This window comes from Dasypus novemcinctus, chromosome 2 (genome assembly GCF_030445035.2).
Source record: "Dasypus novemcinctus isolate mDasNov1 chromosome 2, mDasNov1.1.hap2, whole genome shotgun sequence".
Classification (NCBI taxonomy): Eukaryota; Metazoa; Chordata; class Mammalia; order Cingulata; family Dasypodidae; genus Dasypus; species Dasypus novemcinctus.
The window spans coordinates 16419733-16444115 of NC_080674.1; the positions used below are offsets into that span (position 1 = coordinate 16419733).

General features: G+C 42.5%; 1 protein-coding gene across 1 annotated transcript in view; it reads left to right on the forward strand.

Annotated features, from left to right (window-relative positions):
• The first annotated feature begins 2404 nt into the window (after nucleotides 1-2404).
• Nucleotides 2405-24383, forward strand: part of FBXL7 (F-box and leucine rich repeat protein 7) — a 420297-nt gene continuing 398318 nt past the window's right edge. Inside the window, exon 1 of the mRNA XM_012523463.4 lies at nucleotides 2405-2763. Coding sequence (XP_012378917.1) covers nucleotides 2727-2763 — 37 coding nt within the window. The 5' untranslated portion in view covers nucleotides 2405-2726. The remainder of the gene's footprint in view (nucleotides 2764-24383) is intronic.

A 24383-nucleotide genomic window follows, 5' to 3' on the forward strand; every position in this document is an offset into this window, starting at 1 on the left:
TTTTAAAAAGCAAGTTGGCAAGTCTACATCAAATGTTACTGACAGCTTTCTTTCTCTGAATGCTTCAATCAAGCCTCCAGAATGATCAGATACAGGGAAGTTCCCTATGTGGTGATGGAAAATCTCTACACGGGCCAGTTTAGCAGAAACCCACTTCTTGTCAAAGAAATGCAGATAATAAAGTCAGCTAGTAAGAAGGAAATCAATAGATGCATCTGGAACCTAGGAAGAAGTCCACATGGACATCAGTAACCACAAGATGGCTGCTGGAAGACTGCCTCCCAGATTTCCTCTGGAAGTCAGGAGAAGCCTCTGGATATTCTCCAAGGATTTTATCATTGGCCCCTCCCAAGGGGCTGATGGGTGGGGTAATCAATCAAAACCGCCAACAGCTGGAACTCTCCCCTGCCATTAGCAAAGGAGCGGAATAACTAATACTTCAAAAAGCAGGCACAAGGCCTGAGTTCTCTCGCCTTTGGACCCCTGTTCCTGCCTTTTGCTTACCACTCTCACCGTTTTCCCCCCTGCATGTATCAACATGGAAGTAAAACCTGGGCATTTATAATCTATAATGGGAAATTGTAGTCTGTAAATCAGATCGCTTTATCACTTTTCAGCCTTCAGCCCCTTCCTCTCCACCTGGGACCCACGATCTGTTATTTTCTCCCATTTCTCTTCCCTCCTTATCTGAATAAATTACTGGCCTAACTCACCCCACCTCCTCTTGAAATTCATTTCTGCAGCATAGTCAAGAATCTAGACAAAATTCAGGAACAATACTAGTTCACTTCCAGACTGGGTTCATGCTTTCAGGTCAAGTCTCTGAAAGTCCATTTACTCTTCCAAATTTTTTTTACTTCTATTTCTTTTATTTTGGTTCCATAACACAGATTTTTAATTCAACTCAAAGTTTGTGAAGCACATATTATTGGCCCAGCAGTGTGCTGGATTGTAGATCTGAAAAGATGAATAATTAAAGTACAGTCCTTCATCTTTTTCAATTGGGACTAAATAAATGTTATAAGTACCATGCAAAACTATCTAATCCCTCCCTTTAAAGTATATCAGTTTATGATTTTTCCTTCAATACATGATGTCTCTTGCACAATAAATCTGGATTTTAAAATTTTGAAACATCATGTTTATCTTTTCTTTAAGAAAGAAAATTGTACCAAATTAAAGGAAATTACCTCAACAGAATTTATAAGAAGTGAAATATTAGTAATTTCTGCATGTTATTGCAAGCCTCTTAAGAAATACCTAATCACAAAAAACCCTGCTCCTCTATTCATTTAAATACATTATAAACTTTATTACATACATGTATATATATCATTGCATAAACGTAAGTTAATCTGAGGCACCTAAAACGTAATTGTAAGGAGAAAGTGTGTCATGTGCCTGCCTCCCTACAAATAAATTTGCACGGTGAAAGCCAGGATCTTTATTAAGACGCAATGGTGGAAATTGCTGGGCATTTACATGGAAAGGGAATGAAACATTAAGAATTTCCTTTATCTATTTAACTGAGGCAACACCAAAGGGCCCTTTTAAGGCTCAAGAAGTGCCGTAAAAGTATCTCCCCAATAGTTTGTTGTATATGAAAACGAAAGATAACACCAACCACAAGGGGAAAAAAAAGTCATAAAACCTAGAGTGAAGCACACTTCCTGGCTCGGAAGCTGTTTTAACGTTCTGAGCCAGGAAACCTCCTTCACCGGGGCGGGAGGGCAGCTGTCTTTGGCTCGGCGGTGACTCCCTGCTACTTTTCCCGCAAAAGTTCTCCCCTCCAGCCCCGCCTCAGTCCCCCAACGCGAGGAGCTACAGGAGAATATACACATAGATGAAAGGTGTCCCGCACCATCAGGCCCGGCCGCGTGTCTATTTTAAATGCCCACACACCTAACCCATGGCACAGCAGCAGGCAAACCCAAGGATGACAGACGCCAGGAAGCTCATCTTGCAACCCGGGGGCCTCGCCAGTACAGGCACAACACTGGAAAGAGAAGCAGCCACGCGCTCCTGCCCCCCACCCGCAGCTGCGCCCGCCGCCCGCAGCCCCCGCGCCGCGGCGGGGCCGGAGCGGGCGGCCCCGAAAAGGCGCGCTGCCGCTTTAAAAGGCCGCGCAGCCCGGGCCGGCCGCCTCCCGCGGCTCCAGCTGTGATTGACGCCGGGCGGCGGGAGGAGGCGCCTGGCGCGAACAAAAGTCCGGCCCGCGGGCGAGCCGCGCCGGGCCGCGAGTCTCCGCGCGCTCCGGGCACCCGCAACAAGTGGCCGCCGCGCCCTTCCCGAGGGGCAGCCGGGCGAGCGCGCGGAGGAGGCGGCCGAGCGCGGGGGGCGCCCGCGCGCTCCGCGGCCACCGCAGGGGGCGGGGGTGGGGGATCGCGGCGGGGCGGATGGGGACCCGGCGGTGGCGGCGCGGCGAGCCCCTGGGCGGCCCCGGGGCGCAGACTCTGGGCGGTGCAGCGCCCGGCCGGCCCGAGCGCGGCTTCTGAGCGCGGCGACTGTCCCCCGGCCCCGCCCCGAGCCGGCAGGGGTGCGCGGACCGGGCGGATCGCCCCCTCCCTCCGCGGTGCGGGGGCCGCCCCCGCCCGCAGCTCGGCCCAGCGGCGCGGGCTCTGCGCGGCTGACGGCCCCGCGGGCCGGGCTTTCCTCGGGCGCAGCGCGCGGCCCGGGCGCCCCAGCGATGGCGTGTCCCGGGGGCCGGCGGGCATGACGGCGGCAGGATGGGCGCGAACAATGGCAAGCAGTACGGCAGCGAGGGTGAGTGGCCGCCCGCCTCGGACACCCGCATCGCGCGCCCCCTCCCCCCTGCCCGCGCCTCCGGGGAGGAGGGTGTTCGCACCCTGCCCCGGGCGCACCCCCACTTGGCCCCTGGCTCGGGCCGTCCCCTTCCCCTTGGGCACTGAGTGATCAGCGAGGGGGTCGGGAACCCCGCCCGAGGACGCATTCCCACTGGGGGGGGGGAGGGGAAGCTCTTGAAACTACCCCCCTCCCCAGGTTGTCTGTGGGGGCTGCTCAGGTTGCAGCTCTGTCACACTCCTTGTGCCTCAACTTCCCTGCCTTGGGCATGTGGGTTTCGGGTGATGGATTGGCAGTTGGTAGGAGACGCTTTGGAAAAATAACTCGGTGGAAACTTTCCCAGGCCTTTGTGCTCCAGTCCGCTGGACTCGCTGGTAGCAGGAAAAACTTCTGGAAGGAGAGGTTTAGTTTCCGTTCTCCGCTCGCTGCACCGCGGCTGACAGCTGGGTGAGGCTGAGCCCCGCGCCGCCCTGCGAGGCGAGCGCCCTGAGCTGGCCGCTTTGTCTTGGCGCTCTCCGGCTTTAGATGGGCAGAGGACCATCTGGTACGTGGAGCTGGATAGTGCTCAGAAATATTGCCTGTCAAGTGGGAACTTGGAAGTTGGGGGAAACTTTAAACTCCACCTACTTCTGAAAGCATGACGGATGTGTGGGTTGGCTTGCCCAGGGTCCCTCCTCCCGCACTGCTTAGCACCGTCCTGTTGTAACCCAATTGATTAGCAGCATGCCCTGATGGTCAGAGGGCAAAGGGTTTGGTGTTTTGCAGTTCAAAGACAGAAAAATTTGTCTCTGGTGAACTTGACCGGAGTGCAAGAGGCAGGCTCAGTTTTACTGCCCACCCCCAAAGAACGGGCGGTTTCAGACCAGGGGTGGGGGGGTATGGGGTGGGGAGGGGGGAGTGCAGCGCCTGCAAACGGGTAGGAATGCAGAATTGCTCTTCAGCCTCTGGTGCTAGGGGAAGCCCTAGCTCCCTGTTCAAAACTTTTAGCTGTGGCCACAGAATGTGGGTGTCTCTCCCTGGGTTTGTGTTCATTTTTCAGCAGCCATGCAAAATCAGTGCAGAAACGGAACCTAAAAACGCTATCCACAAGAACCTTTTGTTTCAGCCATTCTTTTGCAGATCGTCATGTTTTGAATTCCACATATATGTGTGGATGTGTATATATGTATATACACCCGGTGGGCTGTTTGGAGAGGGTCAATTTCCTTATCCCGGGGCAGTTACATGAGGGTTTTGTTTTTGTTTACAATTTCATTTTAAAAATATATTCAGGGATGCCTTTTTAGATAGCAACTGTGAAAGTATGCCAAAAAAAAAAAAATTATTGGAGAATCTTGGCTACTCCCCCAAACTTCTTAAAGTTAATGCTTAAAAGTTTGGAAAAATGAAAGATGAAGCTTTCTTACTCTGAGTTATTAAAAATAGCTTTCAGTGACTGAACTGTGTGTTTGCCAATTCCGGTGTGCATAAAACAGGCTACTTGAACACTATGGGCTGGCGAAAGTGACAGGTCCATGGAGTGAGTCCCTGCTGTGGGTTCTTGAAAAACCCCCCTCCACGCTCCTAACCTCCATCAACTTGTTCTTCTATCCCAGCATTCTCAGATTGTACAGTGTGTGGTATATGACGACTTCCTGTCTGAACAGCAGAATTTTCAACCCTTGGGAGAGAAAAGGAGAGACAGGGAACTAATGTTCTCCAGCTGTTATCCGTAAATGCTACCTCTGCATTTTCACTTGGGCTGAAGTGAAATTTTACTGGGATCAGATTTAGATACACTGTGGACTTTTTATAGGAAAAACCTCTTGTACGCAGCTGATTTGAAGGGTCCAATAGCAAGCTTTGGGAGTTAACTGTGAGTTTTGGCTGCAGGGATGCATTGTTTTAAGTTTTTAATCAACTCTCTTCCAATGCACCCAGATTCTTTTGTGATAGACAAGGACAAATAGAAACATAGAATAACATGGCCTTTTTATTCTTTTCTCCCCCAGTTGCACTGTGGGCCCTCTTAAGTAGGATTATAAAAAGATGTAATTTGGTATGGCCAACTTTGTTTTGTTGAGTTATTGGGATGTAAAATTTGTGCAAATATGCCTGTTGGGATTTGTTGCGTCAGTGCCATCTCTCTCATCTGAAATGTCAAATTTCAAAGAAAGTGAAAGCATTCCTAAGACATAGTATCTGTAGTATCAACGGAGATTGAGAATGAAGACCTTTTTAAAGATTCAGTGCGATTTAGGTACATGGTATATTTCAAACGTAAGGGAGAACTTATTTCATATCAATAGAATGCAGTGCATGATTGGTCAATTATAAAACATTAGTGTTTGTGCAGACTTTAAATATCAATGTTTATGTATATTTTACTTACTAATTGCAGTTGACAACACCATGTAAATGTCGCTTAAAATATTACAAATATTGTTGAACTATTAGAATTTTTCAACTACTTTATTATTTCATTGGTAATCTCACCTTCTCCTACTCCTGGAAAATACCTTTCCTGTTAAAAAAAAGACAACTATTAATAAGGTTCACCTTTGCAGGTGCAGTGAGGTAGAGGCTTCCAGCTTAGGGTGGTCCAAGGACCCACAGCATCAGTGCTCACCTGGGACCTTGTCAGAAGAGCAGAACTTGGGTTCCTCCTGGATCTGTCGAATCCTTTAACAAGCTTTCCTGGAGATTCATGTGCACGTTAAAGTTTAGAAAGTTCTGGTGTCAAGGACAGAGCACTGAACTGAGGTTTCAGCTCCAAGTTACCTACTGTGACTTTGCTCAAGTCCCTGCAACTCAACCACTCTTTCTTCCCTAAGATGAGAGAAATTCCTTATTGTCACTATTTGTCATTAATTACCCCTTGCGCATGAAGTCATTCATTTCATTTCTCTAGTATAGTAAATAGGGAAGTTAAGACAATTATTGGCATGAAATCAACAAACACCCTCCCACTTTTTTTTTTGTCATCCATCTCCACATTTCACCTCTGTTTTCCTCACTCATGACCATCTCCCCTTCTAATTCAATTAGTCCTGAAATCCCCACTTTACCCCCTAGATGAGGAGCATGTATATAGCAAAAATGGGTATTTCCAGAGTATTTTCTTGGTCTAAGTCGTTAGTGGATACCCAGGCTGATCATCTTAGCTTTCAATCCTGCTCCCTGCTGCCTTTAAACAGACTTGGATTTTGCTTCCAAAAAAAGGTTACCATTCTATTCTTCAGTTTTAGCTTTCTGTAAACATAAGTGAATATCTAAATGATTAGTATGTTCTGGTAAATTATTTTATGTAGGGCTGTGCTTTCTCTTTATCCTTTTCATCTAGTGTAAGTTACCGTCCGTGTGTAGAAATCTGGAAAATGAGTTGAGGGAGGTTCAAAGCCATTGGAACCATTAGCTTTGACTCCAGTTAAGCCAAATAAACAAATCTGGGTTCAAGTCAGACGAGAGGAGCTGCTTTCCCTGCCTTTTACGGTTTCTGGGCTTCGCCATCACTTACTCAGTGATTTCATTGTTCTGTTTATTCTACTTCAGCAGGTCGGAGGCAGTAGCACTTGCACTGTTAACAGCTCCTTTGCAAAGTGCAGTGTGTTGTTTCATTGGCGCTGAGGAGGCCATAGGGGTGGGGCTTGACCCTGAGCTAGCTCAGGACCTCGGGTCCCTCTTCACATCTTAGATCTGCACTTTTGGATATGAGGAAAGCTGGTTTCCTGAGAGAGCACATCATCACAAATCCATCACCACCTTGGAAAACATATCTTGAAATAATAACAGCAATGGCAGTATTATTACAAAAAATACAAAAATTCAGCCAAAACATATTGAATAGCGGTGGCAGCTAATGGTCACTGAAAGCTTACTGTGTTCATGTGTGATTCTCAGTTCTTGACCTACACAGGCTCGCTTGATCCTCACTGGTATTAAGTTCCCCGATATACCGATGCAGGAATCGAGAGGATGATTATTTCCCTCCACGGTCGTGCAGCCAGTCCAGACCGAGTTGGGATTCCGGACCAGAGTTTTTCTGAGCCCAGAGTCATTTATTCGTTTGTTTAACAAATACTTGTTGATTTCCTATTTCTTTCTATGTGCCACCAGCCCCTGTTCTGGATTTTGGGGGGTACCTCAGTTAACAGATGGAGATGCCTGTCCTTGCCAAACTTATATTTGTGTGGGTGTGTGTTGGAGGGAGGGGAAATAGAACAATAAACACACATGAACATGTATACCTGTACATTCATAAACCACGTGGTTCAATAGAAAGGGCTAAGCTAAGGTCTCTGAAAAAAGAAAACCAGCAGGGAAGAAGATGTGGCTCAGTGGTTGAGCGCCTGCTTCCTACAAGGGAAGCTCTCAGGTTCTGTTCCCAGGGCCTTCTAAAAACAAAAAAAACAAACAACAAGCAAACAAATGAAAAAGCCAACTCAGGGGAGCTGATGTGGCACAGTGGTTGAGCACCAGCTTCCCATATACGAGGTCTCAGTGTTACTTTTCAACACTGTTAGACCAACGTGAATTCTCTTGATACTTGAGGGCATAGATTATCCCTTTATGCAAAGTATGACATTATCAGTCTTCTATAAATAGCTACATTGGAACATGGTCAGTCTGGCCACTGGGTATATGTATGTGTGTGTGTGTGTGTGTGTATGTGTGTATATATATATTTGCCTAGATTCCTTGCTCATATTTTTCATCCAATTATTTTATCAGATAATTTGTGTGACTGCTTTTGGGAGAGGGGAGGAGGGAGGACAGAGACATGCTCTTCAAATGTAGCATCCTGTCACTGCTGGGTTGCCTGACTAACTGGATAAGTGAATATTGGCCTGGATTTACCCCCAAAGGTCACAATAATTCTGAGATAGAAATAGGTCTTTGTCTTTTGCCTCCAGAAAAGAATTTCATTCTGATGAAAATCAGAAGGTAAACAATCCTGATCCCACTGTGTGGGTCAAATGAAAGCATTCGTGCCGCTAACAATACCATGTTTGGTCTGACAATGAGAAGATAGTTTTGGAAATTTGGGGAATCATTTTTTTCATGCTTCAAAAGAGATGTAAATTTTCTTTCCATTTCTCACATATACCTTGCTTTAACTCTCTCTGTCCTTTCAGACAGAATGAATTCTGGGTTGATTTTTAATTGATGACTACATTTGCCCTTGCATTTCTGTTAGTGTTTCTGGAAGCTACCTAGACAACTTTGCTTGGCTATTTGGTGGAGCCTTCTAGATATCATGCATTTTATAATGGCCTTAGGGATGTATTAAAAAATGTGACAGCATCTGGGATTCTGAATGAATGAAGAAGGGAATAAATCATAGGAACGATAATATCTAAAGGTGAAAATTCAGTTTCAAAGTGCTGAATAGAGACCTATATATATAAATTACAAGAGGATAGATGTAGCTTCGTCTGAGGCAGTGCTGTCTAATGATTAGAGCTGTCCACACCTGGATGTAATACCTAATGAGGTGCTAAGTCCTCCGGCAATGTTGTAGCAGAAATTTCTGCATTGAATGAGAGGATCATCTGCATGACTCTAAGCCATTCCCTAAAACACATATTATGTGTGATTATGTTTGCACAAGTGTTCGTGTTTTGTTTTGCTTCATATTGCTACTTCATTTTCCCTTAATACGTCTATCTTGTTATAGTTATTAAAATGTACCCACCATGGGTTCATTCTGTGTGTGTTATGTTTATGTCTATCTAAATATATTTAGATAACAATTGGAAAATTTACTAATTTTATTGGTTTCTTGCCTTCTATGGGGCATTACTTCCTGGCCCCAAAATTGGACAAATTACTTGTCCTTATTTTTAGGGCAGCAATCGGGATCTTTACTATACCTATAGCCTGTTATTATTTAATATCCTAAAACAGGTATTTCTATTAAACTTGAACCAAGATCCTTAATTTTGCTTATATCGTATGTCTTTAATAAATGGTTTAAGATTTGTATACAATAATGCTTTCAGTATTTTTGGTTGGTGATAGTTAATTGGAAGCTACAGATTGACTAGAACCACATGAAAACAGCATCTTCCTCAAGAAGTTTGGAAAACTTTCATGTGAACATCAGTTCTTGCATATGGAAATAAAGTTGTTATCAGTTGAACTTCCCCAGAATGTAATTTTTTTGGGGTACTAGTTAGAGAATTTCAGACCGCTTCTTTTACCTACTCACTGCATTAATCTCCAGATAGAAGAAGACTTTTATGCTCAAAAGCTCACCATGTGATTGATAACCAGACAGACACAGAGCCAGGTGCTTTCAGGACAAGAGGGTGATGCTGATTCACAGGAAGAGCCCACTTCTGCAATGTGCTGAGAGCGAATGTCAGTGATGAGTGGAAACTGCAAATAAGAATTGGCTTTGGACAATGTTTGCAATTCCTGAAATGTCTAGAAGATGTGCATCTTTGTGAAAACCAGGTTATGGGGAAGAGGAATAGCTTAGATGTTTGGAGGAATCTAAATATTTTGCTCAGAGAGTCTCCCCAGTTGTTTTTTAAAATTCTCATGTTTTGTTTTTCACATAGTTTAGCTCATGGAAAGTGGTTCTTTTGGGTTCCGTAAGTGAGGACCTTGATACACTTCAGCCAAGGGGCAGAAATTCCTGACCATCTAGTGATCAAAGGAAATCTAGTTCTAGAGATATACATGTACACAACTATAGCATATGTATAGTATTTAAAATAATGGAACTCATAGAATGTAGTTGGAATGGTGAAAAAGTCCAAATTCTGAGCTGGGGGGCTCTCACCAACTAGTGGTCTTAAAGAGGGAAAGTCAACAAAGGGCACTGAAAAAGCAAGGTTATAATGGTAGTCAGAGACATAGGAGAGTATGTCCAAGAATTCAGTCTTGTAGAAAGGAAGGAATGCTGAGAGATGAAGGAAAATGAGAATTGTTGGTTGTAGCAAGGCATAGACCACTTCAGTGGTGTGGTGTTAGCAAGAGACTAATTTAAAGGGGTCTGTGGAAAGAGCGGTAAGTGCATAATTGAGGGCAGCAAACAACTTTTGGAAGAATTTGGCTGTAATCAGAGCAGCAAAATGGGATCAGGACAGATGAGGGACGTGGCATCAAGAAGATAGGAAGCCAGGAGGGGAAGCAGGTGTGTGGGCAGGATGCAGATATTGTCTTTTGAAATATTTTGACCTAAAAACGAGACATTCAAATGAAAAAATACTCAGATATTAGTTGGAGACGTGAATCTGAAAGGAGAGAAAAATCAGAGCTGCACAAATATTCAGGAACCTTCTGCCTAGGGAAAAGAATTGTAACTTGGAATGTAGATGAGCTCTGATAGGAAAATTATAGAGAAAAAAGAGGGGAGACATCGTGATTGAGGCTGAAGGACACAAATTAATAAAATTGTCTACCACCATCTCCCATATTATTCATTTTGCTTAAAAATGTTATGGAGTGGAAATCAAGTGTAGGAGAGCAGTAGAAATAATAGGTAGAAGGAGGGCAAGGCTGGGGTTGGAGTTACTAGTTATGACTAATTAGGAGGGTATATTGTACAAGTTCATCTGAGACTTAACCCAGACTATCTTTCCACGATAAACTTGACCGTTTCTGCCCTGAGCATCCACTATATCCCATACATATTTCCCTTATAACGTCATTGTGTGTATAAAACAAAGAAAGAAGAACTTTCCAACCAGCCTGGGTTTCCCTATGGCATGCAATGAAGGAGAATGGAAGCCTGAGGACAGATGAGCTCAAACGTGCTAGTTCGTATCTCAAAGACAAGCAGCTTTAAAACTCCTGGTATGAATTATCATCAACCATCTTTAATTGTTCCTAAGTATTGAAATATGAACAGAGTTAAAATTTCCCCCAGTCCATGGTTGAAGAAGTGTGGACTGTTTCTGGAGCCGCAAATCTCTCTAAGTTGTGCATTAGATGTGCTCATTCTAGCAATTCCTATTTAAATTCTTAAACCAGTAACAAAATGAAAAACAGTTGTTAACACTGCATGAACTCATCATTGTAACTCTAGAAGCCTTCAGCAATGTGTAGAAATGTTATTAAAACATTTTTTTGTTTGCTACCCTTTCTGTGGTAAATTCCTTTGCTGCATTTTCCAAGCAGATGTAACAACGGAAAGAGAACCAAAATTTCTAGAGAAAAATGTCAGGAATTTCTATTATATTTGCTGGTTGACCTTTTTGCTGCAAATAAGCCACTTTTTGGCAAGGTGAAAAAGTCAGGAAAACACTTATACGTGCAGTTGAACCTTTTGGTCCAACTGAGTAGTTCATTCAAATAGCGGAAGATTCTGGGTTAAGTCCAAGACCAAGACCAATGTTAACATGTTACAAATGTCAGTGGTAGCTCACGCTCCGGGAAAAGGAAGATCAGGTAAAAGGCTGAGAGTGGGGAGGAAGAAAGAACTTAAGCACGAGGAGAGAGGAGAAGAGAATGGAATTAGGGAGTATGGCTTGCCCGCTGATGTAAAGAATCAAATCAATGTTCTACTGAGCTTGCTTCCTTGTATTAAAATATCAACTCAAGGAATAAAAGTGATTATTACTGGATATTTGGTGAACCTATTCATTTTCTAACAAATAGTCACACTGGGCAGCCTAAAACAACAGAACTGTATTTTCTCACAGTTCTGGATGTTAGAAGTCTGAAGTCAAGGTGTCAGCAGGGTCATGTTCCCTCTGAAAGTTCTGGGGAAGAGTCTAGGGCCCGCTTCTCTCTTAGCTTCCGGTGGTTGTAGGTGATCCTTGGTGTAGCTTGCCTTGCATGTGCATCCACTCCACCTTCTGCCTCCATCTCTTCACGGCCTTCTCCTCTCTTTTTCTGTCTGTTTCTGTGTCCAAATATCCCTCTTTTTAAAAGGACACCGGTCATATTGAGTCAGGGCCCACCCTCATCCACTATGACCTCGTCTTGATTACACCTGCCAAGAATATATTTCCAGATAAGGTCCCGTTCACAGCTCCTGGAAGCTAGGAATTAAACGTATTTTTGGGGGGGACAAAATTCAACCCATAATCATCAGTTTGGCTACAGCAAGTGTGTTTTACTTTCAGTCATTTTAATAGTAGTAGCTAGGAGCTTCTGTATGCATTTATACACGCTTACGTCGTCCTCATAGCAAGCACTGAGGTAGGCTCCGATGATCCCATTTTACAGTGCCAATGTGGGAGTTTAGTGGCTGACCTCCTGCCACCGTCCCCCGGCTGGAGTTGGCAGAGCCGCGCCTGAAATCCATATGGCTGCCGCAGCCCCCGCCTCACTCCACCGTCCACCCTCCACTTCATTTTGGTTGCTGTCAAAATCGCTCCTAGTCAATCTTTGTTTTGTTTGGGTGTTTCAAAGAAACGCGGTGACCGGGAAGAGGTCTTCAAAAAAAAATCAGTGATAGTTTGTAGATGAAGCAATCTAAAACGAAACACATCTTGTAAGAAAACTTTCAACTAGTTCCACGTGCCTGTCCGAAGAGCAAATTAGCTGCTCATTAGGCAATAATCTGCTGACAAATTGGCAGACTACCTAGTATCTAGAATAACTTTAGCACAAAAACAATTAGCATATAACTTAGAGACTATCTGCTCAAATAGAGAAGAGGAGACCACTCAGCCCTCTAGATACTCTGAAGCCTTTTTATTTTTTTTTTATTTTTTATTTTTTTCAGTTTTATAGTTAATGTTTTTTTTCTTTTCTTTTTTTTAAAAATATATTTATTTTTTATTGACTTTATAATAATATTACATTAAAAATATATATATATGAGGTCCCATTGAACCCTACCACCCCCACCCCACCTCTCCCCCCCCAGCAACACTCCCTCCCATCATCATGACACATCCATTGCATTTGGCAAGTACATCTCTGGACACCCCCGCACCCCATGGTCAACGGTCCACACCATGGCCCACACTCTCCCCCATTCCATCCAGTGGGCCCTGGGAGGATTTACAATGTCCGTTGATTGCCCCTGAAGCACCATCCAGGGCAGCTCTATGTCCCAAAGACGCCTCCACCTCTCATCTCTTCCTGCCTTTCCCCATAACCATCAGCCATCATGTCCACTTTTCTCAATCCAATGCCACCTTTTCTTTGTGGACATTGGATTGGTTGTGTCCATTGCACCTCTATGTCAAGAGGAGGCTCAGATTCCACATGGATGCTGGATGCAATCCTCCCACTTTCAGTTGTAATCACTCTAGGCTCCATGGTGTGGTGGTTGTCCTTCTTCAACTCCATCTTAGCTGAGTGTGGTGAGCCCAATAAGTCAGATTGTAGGTGCTGGAGTCTGTTGAGGCTTAGGACCTGGCTATCACATTGTCAGTCCAGAGATTCAAATCCCCTAAATATATCTTAAACCCTGACACTAACTGTACCTCCAGCACATTAGCATGAAAGTCTTATGAAGAGAGATCCCATCTGAGTCCAGATTCATCACACATAAACACCAGTTCCAAAGAGGGGCCATCTGACCTGGTAGTTAACCCCATCGGCCATAACCATAACTCCCATGGGTCTCTTTAGCCCTCAAAGGAACCGATATCTGGGGGTTGTATCTGCTTTATCTGTCTCTCAGACTCTGCTCAGTTGTGCATAGGGGCAATCCTTCTGACAGCCTCCAGACTCTTTTTTAGAGACTCGTAGCCATATAAACTCATTTCTCCTTTCCATTTCCCCCTTACATTAGGTCAAACAGCATTTTAAAGTCATGTTATTTTATGTAGACAGGGATATTCCGCTGATCCGCGTTGAACCTTCCATATGAGGTCATTTTCCAGTTGCATCATCAGTTGGTAGTTGATAGTGGTCCCTCGGTGCCAGGGAGGCTCATCCCCGGGTGTCATGTCCCACGCTGGGGGGAAGGTATTGCATTTACATGCTGAGTTTGGCTTCGAGACTGGCCACATTTGAGTAACATGAAGGCTGACTGGAGGAAATTCCCAGGCACAATGCTGCTCTAGGCCTTGTTCTTATTTTAGGCTTATCAGCTCACAAGCATAGTCATTAGCATCATGGGCTCACTGTTGAACCCTCACTCCCTCCCGGTCCCCGCCGCTGCACCTGGGAGACTGTCGCTGCTCCCCTAGGGACCATGACAGAGCACCACTGGCCAGGAACCCAGTACCCCCCCTGCTGCGGTTTTTAATTGTTGCCACTATGAGTATATCCAAACATTGCCATGCACCCTGGACATATGTTCTGTACAGCTCCCTGTCAGCCATATATCCCCTGTCAATGGTATCCCATACCAGTATTCCTCCATTGCCTTTGTTGAACCACTCTGTGATCCAGAACTCCCTGAAATTTGAAGCCCAATATAATGTCAGTGTCCCTTACTAGGAAATGGCATATAGCGATGGGTTTAAAGGTTATATAAAGAATACGTGTTGACTTGGAAAAAATTCTACATCCTATCTTTCCCTCCCCCCCAATTATTGAGCTTCTCTTCACAGGAGCCCTAGACCACAGCAATGCATATATATAGCCTTTTTAACTCTTTCATTGATCTTTGTGCTGGGATAGCCCCTTACCTGGAATAGCCTTTGTGTCTGCTTGCAAAAGTTAGTGCAGGACTAAGAAAGATATATACATTTTCTTTCCCATCCAAAAATTGATTTTCCTCTAGTTTCAAAGCTGCAGATTTAAAAACAGTAGTTAATGTGGGGAATTACTGCAATAGAGACTTGAGAATTTGTCTTTCTCTTTTGCCAGCCTCTGGGAGGTCGCTCTATGATTATGCCCATGAAAGTGCTTTGTGAACTGTAAAGCCTTTCAGATATTAATCTCACATCGCAGAAACTTTGAGAGGGATAACTATCATTAGCCCCATTTTATATTCAGAAACCTGAGGCCCTGGCAATTAAATAGCTTGTCTTGATTTTTACAGTGAAGATTAAGTAGAGTCATTCTGACTCTGAATTTAGTTCACTTTCCATTATATCATTGCTCTCCTTTGAGTGCCACAAAGCACAAAGAATATCATCATGCTAGCATATTACCACCAGGAATTCTTGGCAGTGTTTTACCTTGCTTGCCCCTAAGGATGCAAAGGGCCTCTTTAGCAGGTGTGCTGGGGGGAGGGAGCCTGGCTCCCCATTGCCATCTCAATGCAGAGCTATGCCACAGGCAGGGGAGCAGCTGCAGTGATGATATAGCTATAATGAGAACACATAGGATATCATGATTAGGTAAATGTTTGTGACAAAATTATATTATTTGTTAGCATGCACTTGCTAATTCATAAACTCAGCTGGGGCTTGGAGCGGGGTTTTTCCTCCTCTTTGGAACCTCTGCTTGGGACACTGTATTAGGGTTCTCTAGGAAACAGAACAGGTTAGAGATATCTGTAAATATTACAAAATTTTATAAGATTGTCTCACATGACTGTGGGGATACAAGAGTCCAGATTCCGTAGGGCAGACTGCAAGCTGGGAACTATGGGAAGGCTATCCATGAGTTCCCCAGGAGAGGCTGTCTGTCTGAAGATGGAAATTCTCTCTTCTGACTGCTGAAATCATCATTTCTTTGAAGGCCTCCAGCTAATTGGATGAGATGACTGTCATTGCTGAAGGCAGTCACCTCAGATTATTGCAGATGTCATCAGCCATAGATGCAATCAACTTATATTTAAGCTGATTTAAGTCCACAAATCTCCTCACAGTAACAATTAGGACACAAGTCCACAGATGGCCTCACAATAACACTCAGGCCAGTGCTTGCTTGACCAAACAACCAGGCACCATTGCCTGGCTAAGTAGACACATTAGCTTAACCATCACTGACTTTTAGATAAAGTGGTTTTGCTGCTGGAAAGATCAAAGAAGCATCGTAAAATCAGAGACTTCAGCACCACCGGGATCCTGGTTCTCTTTAGTCTCCCAGTGGTTTTGCTCTTGAGTAAACCACGTTCTGCAGAGGTCTTTGGAATTGTTTAGGTCCTGGGACAAGCCCTCTAGAATGAGTTGATACCAAGTCACGGCTGTTGAATGAAATTGTTGTAATAGAAATCCATCTTGTTCATTTACTTGTTAATTGCTTTCCACTATCATTTGAGCTTTTTTTTTTTTTCTTTCTATTTTCTCATCCTATCATCCACTTACCCTAAAGTGAATATAACCCTGATCCCATAGTAGGTCATCAGCATGTTTTTTAAATAAATGAGGCTGAATCTACAGCCCTCATCTTTGTTGGTTCTAAAAAGGGCATATGGCCAGCCCTGTCATATTTTCAGTGAACTTTTCTTAGACTTGGATATTTTACTCCCCATCAGCCCCTCCCTGACACCCTCTGGGAAAAAAAAAAAAAAAAAAGGAGAGTCTCCCTGGACATGCATTGTCTTCTGGGGGTGTTCTAATTTGGAACATTAGTTTTCTCATAGTAATTACGGCTTTTTAGGGGTGAGTATTGTTTAATTTTAAGGAAAAATGAAATTAGTGTTTAGCATTGCTTAAGACACTAACTCCAACTTTTGAACCTCAGTGCTTTAAAGTATTTTCAATAATTAATATTGAGTAGAAGATAGCAGAAAAAAATAAAAAATCAAAAACAAAAACAAACAGAAAAGATAAAAAGAGGAGAAAAAATGTTGAGTAGAATAGAATGATACTGTGTATTTTTAAATTGAAAATCATGTCATTTTATAATATTTGCTTCAGCTGACTTGGAAAATTGAATTTATATGACAATTTAAATCATTAATCTAGAACAAGTTTTATCAGTTTGCTCTTTAAATTACTACAGGACATCCCTTTGGCTCTTATGTTCTGGATTAAAGAAGCACAGGCTTTTGAAATCCTTTTAAACTAATGCACACATGTCTACTTTGGGGGCTTTGCATTTCCTTTTCCTCTTTTATGTTTTTAAAAACATTTTAAAAGTTACTTCCTAACTGTAACTGATAGGATTGGAATGGATTCTAATCGATTTGCCTCTTCCCACATAGCTAAAATCAGAAGTTAAATCGTTGATATAAGAAAAAACCAAAACCATTTTGTGGTGGTACGTGTTTGGATGTGCACATATACGTGAAACTACATTTAAATAACGCTTTCTTATACATGAAGGAAAATGCATGACTCTTCATATCTTTTTTCTATAAATGGAGAGAAATATGGTATCTTTTTGTAAGAAGTTGAAGGAATACAATTAAAACTAAATTATGATTTGTTTCTTTGATCACTTATCTATAGGCTCTTTAGAAGGAGCAACTTTAGAAAAGGGTCAGATGGAACTGAAGCTAGATGTGATCACTGTGTCTCATGAACAAAGGACTTGAAATGATAAAGTTATAAAAGAATTGTTCTGTGACATGATTCTGTTGGAGCTGTGTGTTTTCCTTTGTTTACTGATGTGTGTTTGGATCAGATGAGTGGATTTAATATCTCATAAATGGAAGGAAGTTGTACTCTGTAGGATACAACCTGGTGGACATTTATTTTTAAGTGCCAGGATGTAAATCGAGATTCATAACAGACATTCATTTGGGCTCATTTTGTTTTTTGGATTTTTTTCTAGAAGATCAACAGCTGCTCTGTGGTTTGGAACGATTTATGTAGCCCCACTTGGATAATGGAAACTGTGCATACTACTATGAAAGTAAATTTCAAGAAGTGACACTTCTTTCCTGAACTGCTTTGACATTTTATTTTGCATCCACTTCGCTTATTTAATTGTATTTCATCATTTTTCTCATCTGTCTTTAAAGCCTCTCCTGTCGATTACCTTGCAAGCGTGTTTTGAGAGGCAGTCTGAGGGTATTTCCTTGGGAACTCTCTCTCTCTACTCCTGCAGCCATAACAACGTCGACTGAGCAATGAAAAACCAGTTCCCTACCCTTGGTTATGCTTCAAATAGTCATTTATTTGATATTGGCTAATAAAAACAGGAAAATGATCATTTTTTAAATGCTTTGGTTGGGATTGCTTTAATTCCAGTAAGGGAAAATCACATCCCAGAGGGGGTTCATGGATAATAAAGATACAACTAACTGAATAATTGTATTGTCTAATGTCAGAATTCCCAAGCTGTTGTCTGCAAATCTCATTTAATCCAGGGATTGCTCTGTGTCCACTGTAGTGTGTAGATTTGAATTTACTACTGATGAAAATCATCTCTTTATACATAAGGAAAGGGAATTTTGAAAGCTATTGGAGATTTTTGAGTTTTTTTCCCCCCATAAGAGTATATGTAAGCTTTGAGGCAGGTAACAAAAGAGCATTAGGCATTGACCAATGATGAAATATGAAATGGAATTATGGGTATATAATGGTGAAAGTGACCTCAGATCACCACACAGAGAAGGAGATTTAAGCACAAAGCAATGAAACAGCTTTGCCGAGGTCACACAGATAGGGCTTTTGGGGATGCTCAAACTGGTTTTCTTAAGGCAGCTGTTTCTTTCCAATCTGTTTCTCTCTTTTGTGTCCTGTTTCTTCTTCCCCTCATTTTCTGAAAACTGGAAGTGAACGTAGTGGCTCATGTAGATAGCTACCCACGTTGTCCCTCCTGGACTGACAAGCTCATTCCCCTAGCTGAGTGGTGGCCATCCATGGCTCACAGCTCAGTGCACCTCGAGAAATTACCCCCACCCAAGGGATGGACACCTTCCTCCAATGGGGAGTTGATGCAGGGGTACAAACTCTTGGCCCTTGCCTAAATTTGGGGTAACTCTGCAAGGCCATCCTGCGTCCAGAGATCCCTGTGGGGTTGACTGAGTCCTCCATTGTAACTGTATCAGAGCCCCACTCTTTCTGCCCAAGCTGCTTTCTGCCCGCGTTGTCCTGAGGGAACTCCCCAATAAGCGGCCTGCACGCAGATCTCGGGGAACCCAATGTAAGACAATGAAGACGTTGAAATAGGATGCAAGTTCTGGCCCTGGTCAAGGACAGGGTGCCACTGCTGGGCAAGTCATCTTCTTCCTAGTAACCCCAACCATCCTTAAAAGGGAGATTTTCGCTACCAGTTGCGAAGTCTACTAGCTTGGGGACCTGGTGTAATCCTTTCATTTTAAAGATTTGGAAGTCAATCTGCAAAGATAAGACTGAGTCAAGACTCCCTCAAGAGCAAGTAACTAACTGGCAAAAGAGGAAAAGAAACTGATAGTTCCAGGCTACTGCTATTGGTGCTGTTTTTGAAGAACCATTATGGGATTTGTTTGGAGTTGTTGTGCTGCTATAACTCAGAATTGACTGCAAATGGGTCTGGAGACCATTTATCTGGCTGATCCATTTGCGCAACTCTAGTGCTGAAATCAGGTGGCTCAGTATTTCCTACATGGTTCAGTTTTCCTGCTTTGATGAGTGATCTCTGAAACTCACCGTCGTTGGCAGCGGAATAGTTGAGAAGAAATAGTGTGGAAGAAGCAGGTGGTCATAGTTGTTATTGTTTGAAATCAGTATTTCATGTAACTAGCTATTAAGAGAATTGGGAAACTGTCTCTCCTTATTACCTAATGGATCAATAGGCAGTGCAGATTCATAAGATGGATGAAACATGCAGGAGTGGGCTGAGAGAATCATAAGCAAAATGAAGAATGGCTACCAATTACTGTGTAGTCTCATGATCATTCTAAATAGTTTATTAGTCATTTTGTTATGCTAAAATAACGTTCCGCTGAGATTATCAAACTAGAATGAGCTCAGAGTCACCGTGATCCTGAGAAATTTAGAAGTAATTGAGAAATAAGTTATTAGTTTATTATTATCACCACTATAAGATTCCAGATATTATATAGTTTCTCTGGCATAATTAACCAGCTATTCATTTCGAAACCTTTCTTTGACTCCTGTTGTCTGTAAATTAAATTTAAATCTGTTTTACCTGGTACTCACGGCTCTCTATCCACTGTAGCCACATTACCTCCAGGCTTTCTCTCAGGTACTCTTCTGTATACCATGGCCAAACTGGGAATTGCACTGCTCCCCAAACATGTCTTTGGTTTTCCTAGATGTGTGTCTTTCGTCATGTTGTTTTGTTTATAGAATATTTTCTCCACATGATTCCCATTCAAATCCTGTTTCCTTCATATCCAGTGTTAATCTTTTTAAACTGAGTTGTCTTTGATTTCCCGTCCATGTATCTTTGCAATGTTTTAACTCCTTAGTTTGACAGAAGCTGTCAGGTGCTCCCAGGTGCATCTGATGGCTCTTTATTCTGAAGCTCCATGGCATTTTATTACTATGGAATTTTTATGTCCTGCTTTGTCTTTTGCTACTTGCATGTCTTTAACAGAATAAATATTAGTAGGTACCTGTGTACCAGAATCTCTGCCAGATATTAGCAAGGTAAATAATATAAGAAATTATCCTTGCTTTAAGGGACCTATAGTCTAGTACAGGGAATATAATAAAGTAATAGAGGAGCCACAGGTGGCAAAAGTAAAGTGTGCATGAGGAGACCCCTGGCAGTCAGGTTCTCCAGAGGAACAGAACAACAGGATATATGTGTACGTATATATGAAGAGATTTCTTTTAAGGAATTGGCTTACACGATTGTGGAGGCTGGCAAGTTGGAGATCTGTGGGGCAGGCCAGTGGGCTGGAAGTTCTGTTGAGAGTGATATCGCAGTCTTGAGTCTGCAATGAAGACCAGGAGGATGGAAACTCATAGAGGAGTAGATGGTGTAGTTTTGAGCCAAATTTCTTCTGAAAACCACAGTTCTTGCTCTTAATGCCTTCAGCTGATGGGATGAGTCCTACCCACATTTTCAAGGGCAGTCTCCTTTACCTAAGGTCAGTTGATTGTAGATGCTGATCCTATCTATGAAATACCTCCACGAGACTAGTACTCCAGTGTTTGACCAAAGAACTGGACACCATGACCAAGCCAAGTTGATTCGTAAAATTAACTACCACAGCGAGTTTTTGCTGCAGATGCTCCTAGTGTCTTCTTATTGGAGGGGACCTTAAATTAAATCTGGAAGTGCTGTTGTGAAGGAGGTGGGAGGAGCAGTGGAAGAACAGGCAAAGAGGCAGGACCCAGCCTGTGTCCCAGCAGGTGAGAGAGGGCTGATTCTTGTTGAGCATCACAGTCGGAGAGGTAGGCAGGGCCACGCTCATATTACCAGGAGCGCAAGAGGAGAAAATGTGTAGCAAGGGCAGTTCTGGATAGATTTAGAAAGATCACTGGAGGGGCATGTGGATTACAGGATTCATGGAGGAATCTTCTTCTCTCCTTATGTTCACTTCCACGTACGGCGAAACTCATTAATGTAACTCGGTAAATTTTGGAGGAATAATGTTGACATCTCAGCCTCATCCTGTTTTCCTCCTGGGAGGGAGCTGTCCTCAGGAAGTGGTTTCTCAGAGGGAAGCTCTTCTACCCGCCAGGAGACCAGCGTTGGTCTAGGGCTGACGTCACTTAATAAGACCATCTGGCTCTAAACCCAAAACCACAACCTCTGCATTTTCAAAAGAAAGGTGCTCTCCTTCTGCCACTCCATCTTATTTTTGCTTGTTTACTTTGAACCTGAGTGGGAGAAGAGGGGTTGAATTCATTGAGCCCCATCAAGACCCTAGCACTAATTTGCAATTGGAGGCAAGAAGAGACACTTGGTGAGAATGGGTGATAGCCAGTGAGAGCCTAGATGAGGGCAGGAATATAATGATGAAGAGGAGGGCATGGATTTCAAAGATGAAAAGAAGGCAGAATAAGTGGGACTTGGTGGATGATTGGCTGAAGGGATTGAGTGAAATGAAAGACTCTAGAATGGCTTCTCCCTCTGGTTTGGGTGGCTGGGTGCCACCTTAGCTCATATACCTTGACCTTCTGATGGACCTGAGTCTCCATTGAATTGTGTCCATTGATTGTTGAGACCAGGACAGGTAATGTGTCCTTTAATCTCTCCTTTAATCATCACCACTCAGGACCTGAAGGTATTTTTCAGGGACTGATACATTTTAACATTTGCTCATCTAAATCATGCATTCCTTTATTTATTCATTTATATACAAGATGTTTATTAATCTCTTATGTATCAGCAGACTGCTTGGCTCACCCATGAGATTCAATGAAGAATAAAATATTTACTTGACCTCAAGGAACTTGGAGTCTGGTGAGGAAGCTGGAGAAGTTTAGGATAGAGGGTACAGGTTAAGTGGCTTTGGAGTCAAATATCTTGAGTTAAAATCTGGGTCCTTAACCTTAACAGATAGGCAGTTTAAATCTGTATCGACCTCAAATGTTTACTTCAACCTATTTAAAAATTATTATTATTTTGCTTTGGTCCAGTAGACCAGTGAGATGACTTTGAATAGATTCTGCAAGAGACATGGAAAATTGAAAAGAAAATTGTTTTTGGAATTCATTTTAAAATTTTCTTTTAATTTTAATTTTTTAAAGATACTTAGATTCCAAAAATGATATATAAAAAATGTAAGGGATTCCCATATGCCCCCTCCCTACCCCTCCCACACTTTCCCATATTAACAACATCCTTCATTAATTTCATACATTTGTTAAAATTGGTGAACAGATATTGGAGCATTGCACTAAGTGTGGATCATAGTTTACATTATAGTTTAAACTGTCTCCCACACAATTTTGTAAGCCTGTATCTATTATTGCAAAGTCATTCAGGACAATTCCAGTGCTCCAAAAATGCCCCCATATTACATCTATTTTTTCCCTTTTCCCTCTCCTCAGAACCTCCAGTGGCCACTGCCTCCACATCAATGATAAAAGTTCTTCCATTGCTAGAATAACAATAAGTCTGTGGTAGAAAAAAGTAAGTCTACTCTAGTTCATCTTTCATTCCCCAAACCTGAGCATTCTGGGATGGTGATGCCCACTCCGCCTCTAATTGAGACGGGGCTTAGATTCCATGGGGCAGATGGATGGGATTATCTTGCTTGCAGTTGCAGACTCCCTCTCTTCCTTGGCAGGGTTGTTGTCCATTGTCATCTCCTTGTTAGTTGCCCTAGGTGAGTCCAGTGAACTGGAGAGTAGGTGTTGCAACTCTTTTGAGATTCAGAGCTCAACCGGCACATGAAGAGACCAAAGATTTAAGTCTCTGGGACATATACCTATCAACTCTAGTACTAACTGTAGGTTTAAATATAAGGGGCAGAAGAGCCATGGAGTTCATTTTTAAAACAGAAAATCCCTGTCTATAGCTGCAGGACATCACATGAGCAACATAAGTTACGCTCTTATTTCTTCCCCTTTTGGACAATCCCTTCAGAATATCACTTGATGACAGGAAGTTAGAATGTGGTTTACTTTTTGTGAAATTTTCACTTTTGAATTGCATGAAGGATCTGAAAAATAGTCAGAGCTATATTTTAATGGCAAATTTAGAAATTTCTAGGAGGTCAAGAAATAGGGTGCTTGTGTGGTTTGAAGACAGACTTCGTATTAATGGACATTCACACTGTGATTTATAGTTTCCCAGGCCATTTCATACAATGATAGACTTTTTAGTGGGTCTAAAATGGGTGGGGAACATATCAGTGTTTCAGGAGTATCCAATTCAACATGAACTACTATGTGGCACATGTATCGCGCGTGTGTGTGTGTGTGTGTGCGTGCATGTCTGGTTTATATGTATTTTATGTATTTTATTCCTATTTCAACAGTGACAGGATTAAACATGATGCCCTGTTTGCTTTGATTTCAATTTGTCTTCAAATGTCCACCATGACAGAAATTTGAAAAGATGCAAAAGTAGTACTTATGTTTCATCAAGGGTAGTATCTACGGCCATAGTTGTTTAATTGAAAGATACCTTCATCTAACCAAGAACTAAAGTGCCTGAGTTTTTATTGTGTGTTAAATGGATAGGAAGAGGGGAAAGGGCTTAGAATCAGTTAAATGGTGTGTTCTTCTTCTTATTATTTAGCTGGTTTATGCCAGAGCTGGAACTAGAACCTGCATTTCCAGGATCCATTGTTGTCCATTGTGCATCTGGGTGGTGTTTACTAACTGAAGTTTTAGATGCTTTCTCTTTAGGAAATAAAATTATTAGCTGTTTATCCTGAGAACCAATAATAGCATACTCCTCTTTGGAATGTTTCATTTGACTTAAAACTGAGACACTTTTGTAGTTCCAAGTCTTGAATGATGAGTAAGTGCAGTGCTCCCATCTCTGGAAAAAAAGAGTATAAATAAACTTACAAATGTCCCTGAAAGAATTAGCTTCCTCTCTCCTGCCACTCTTATAGGTAGATGATGAGGCAGCATGTGTTTCCCCCCATTTGTTATTGCTTTATAGTGAATGAGTTAAATCTTTACACAATGCTAAATTTCAATTGTAATGAGCAGGGATTAGATTTCGCTCTGATTTTTAATAGTAATTATAAAATATTGCTTTCATGGCCATTGAATTTCATCCAAAAATGGAGACTGGGGTGTACATTTGTTAAGAATACCAGTAAACTCACTCTGGGACAAAAGGCATGTACATTTTATATATGCTTATGCAAATCCCCCCTGGGAATGCCCAAATGAGGGCTTTGTTGAATGCATTTATGTCTTTGAGCAAGACTTTCCTCTTTGATTTACTCTTTTATTAGTATTTTATAATTTTTCCTACTCTAGTTTGCTTCCTCTGTCCTCCAAGCCTCCCCTTTCCCTGCTTCTTCCTGTCCT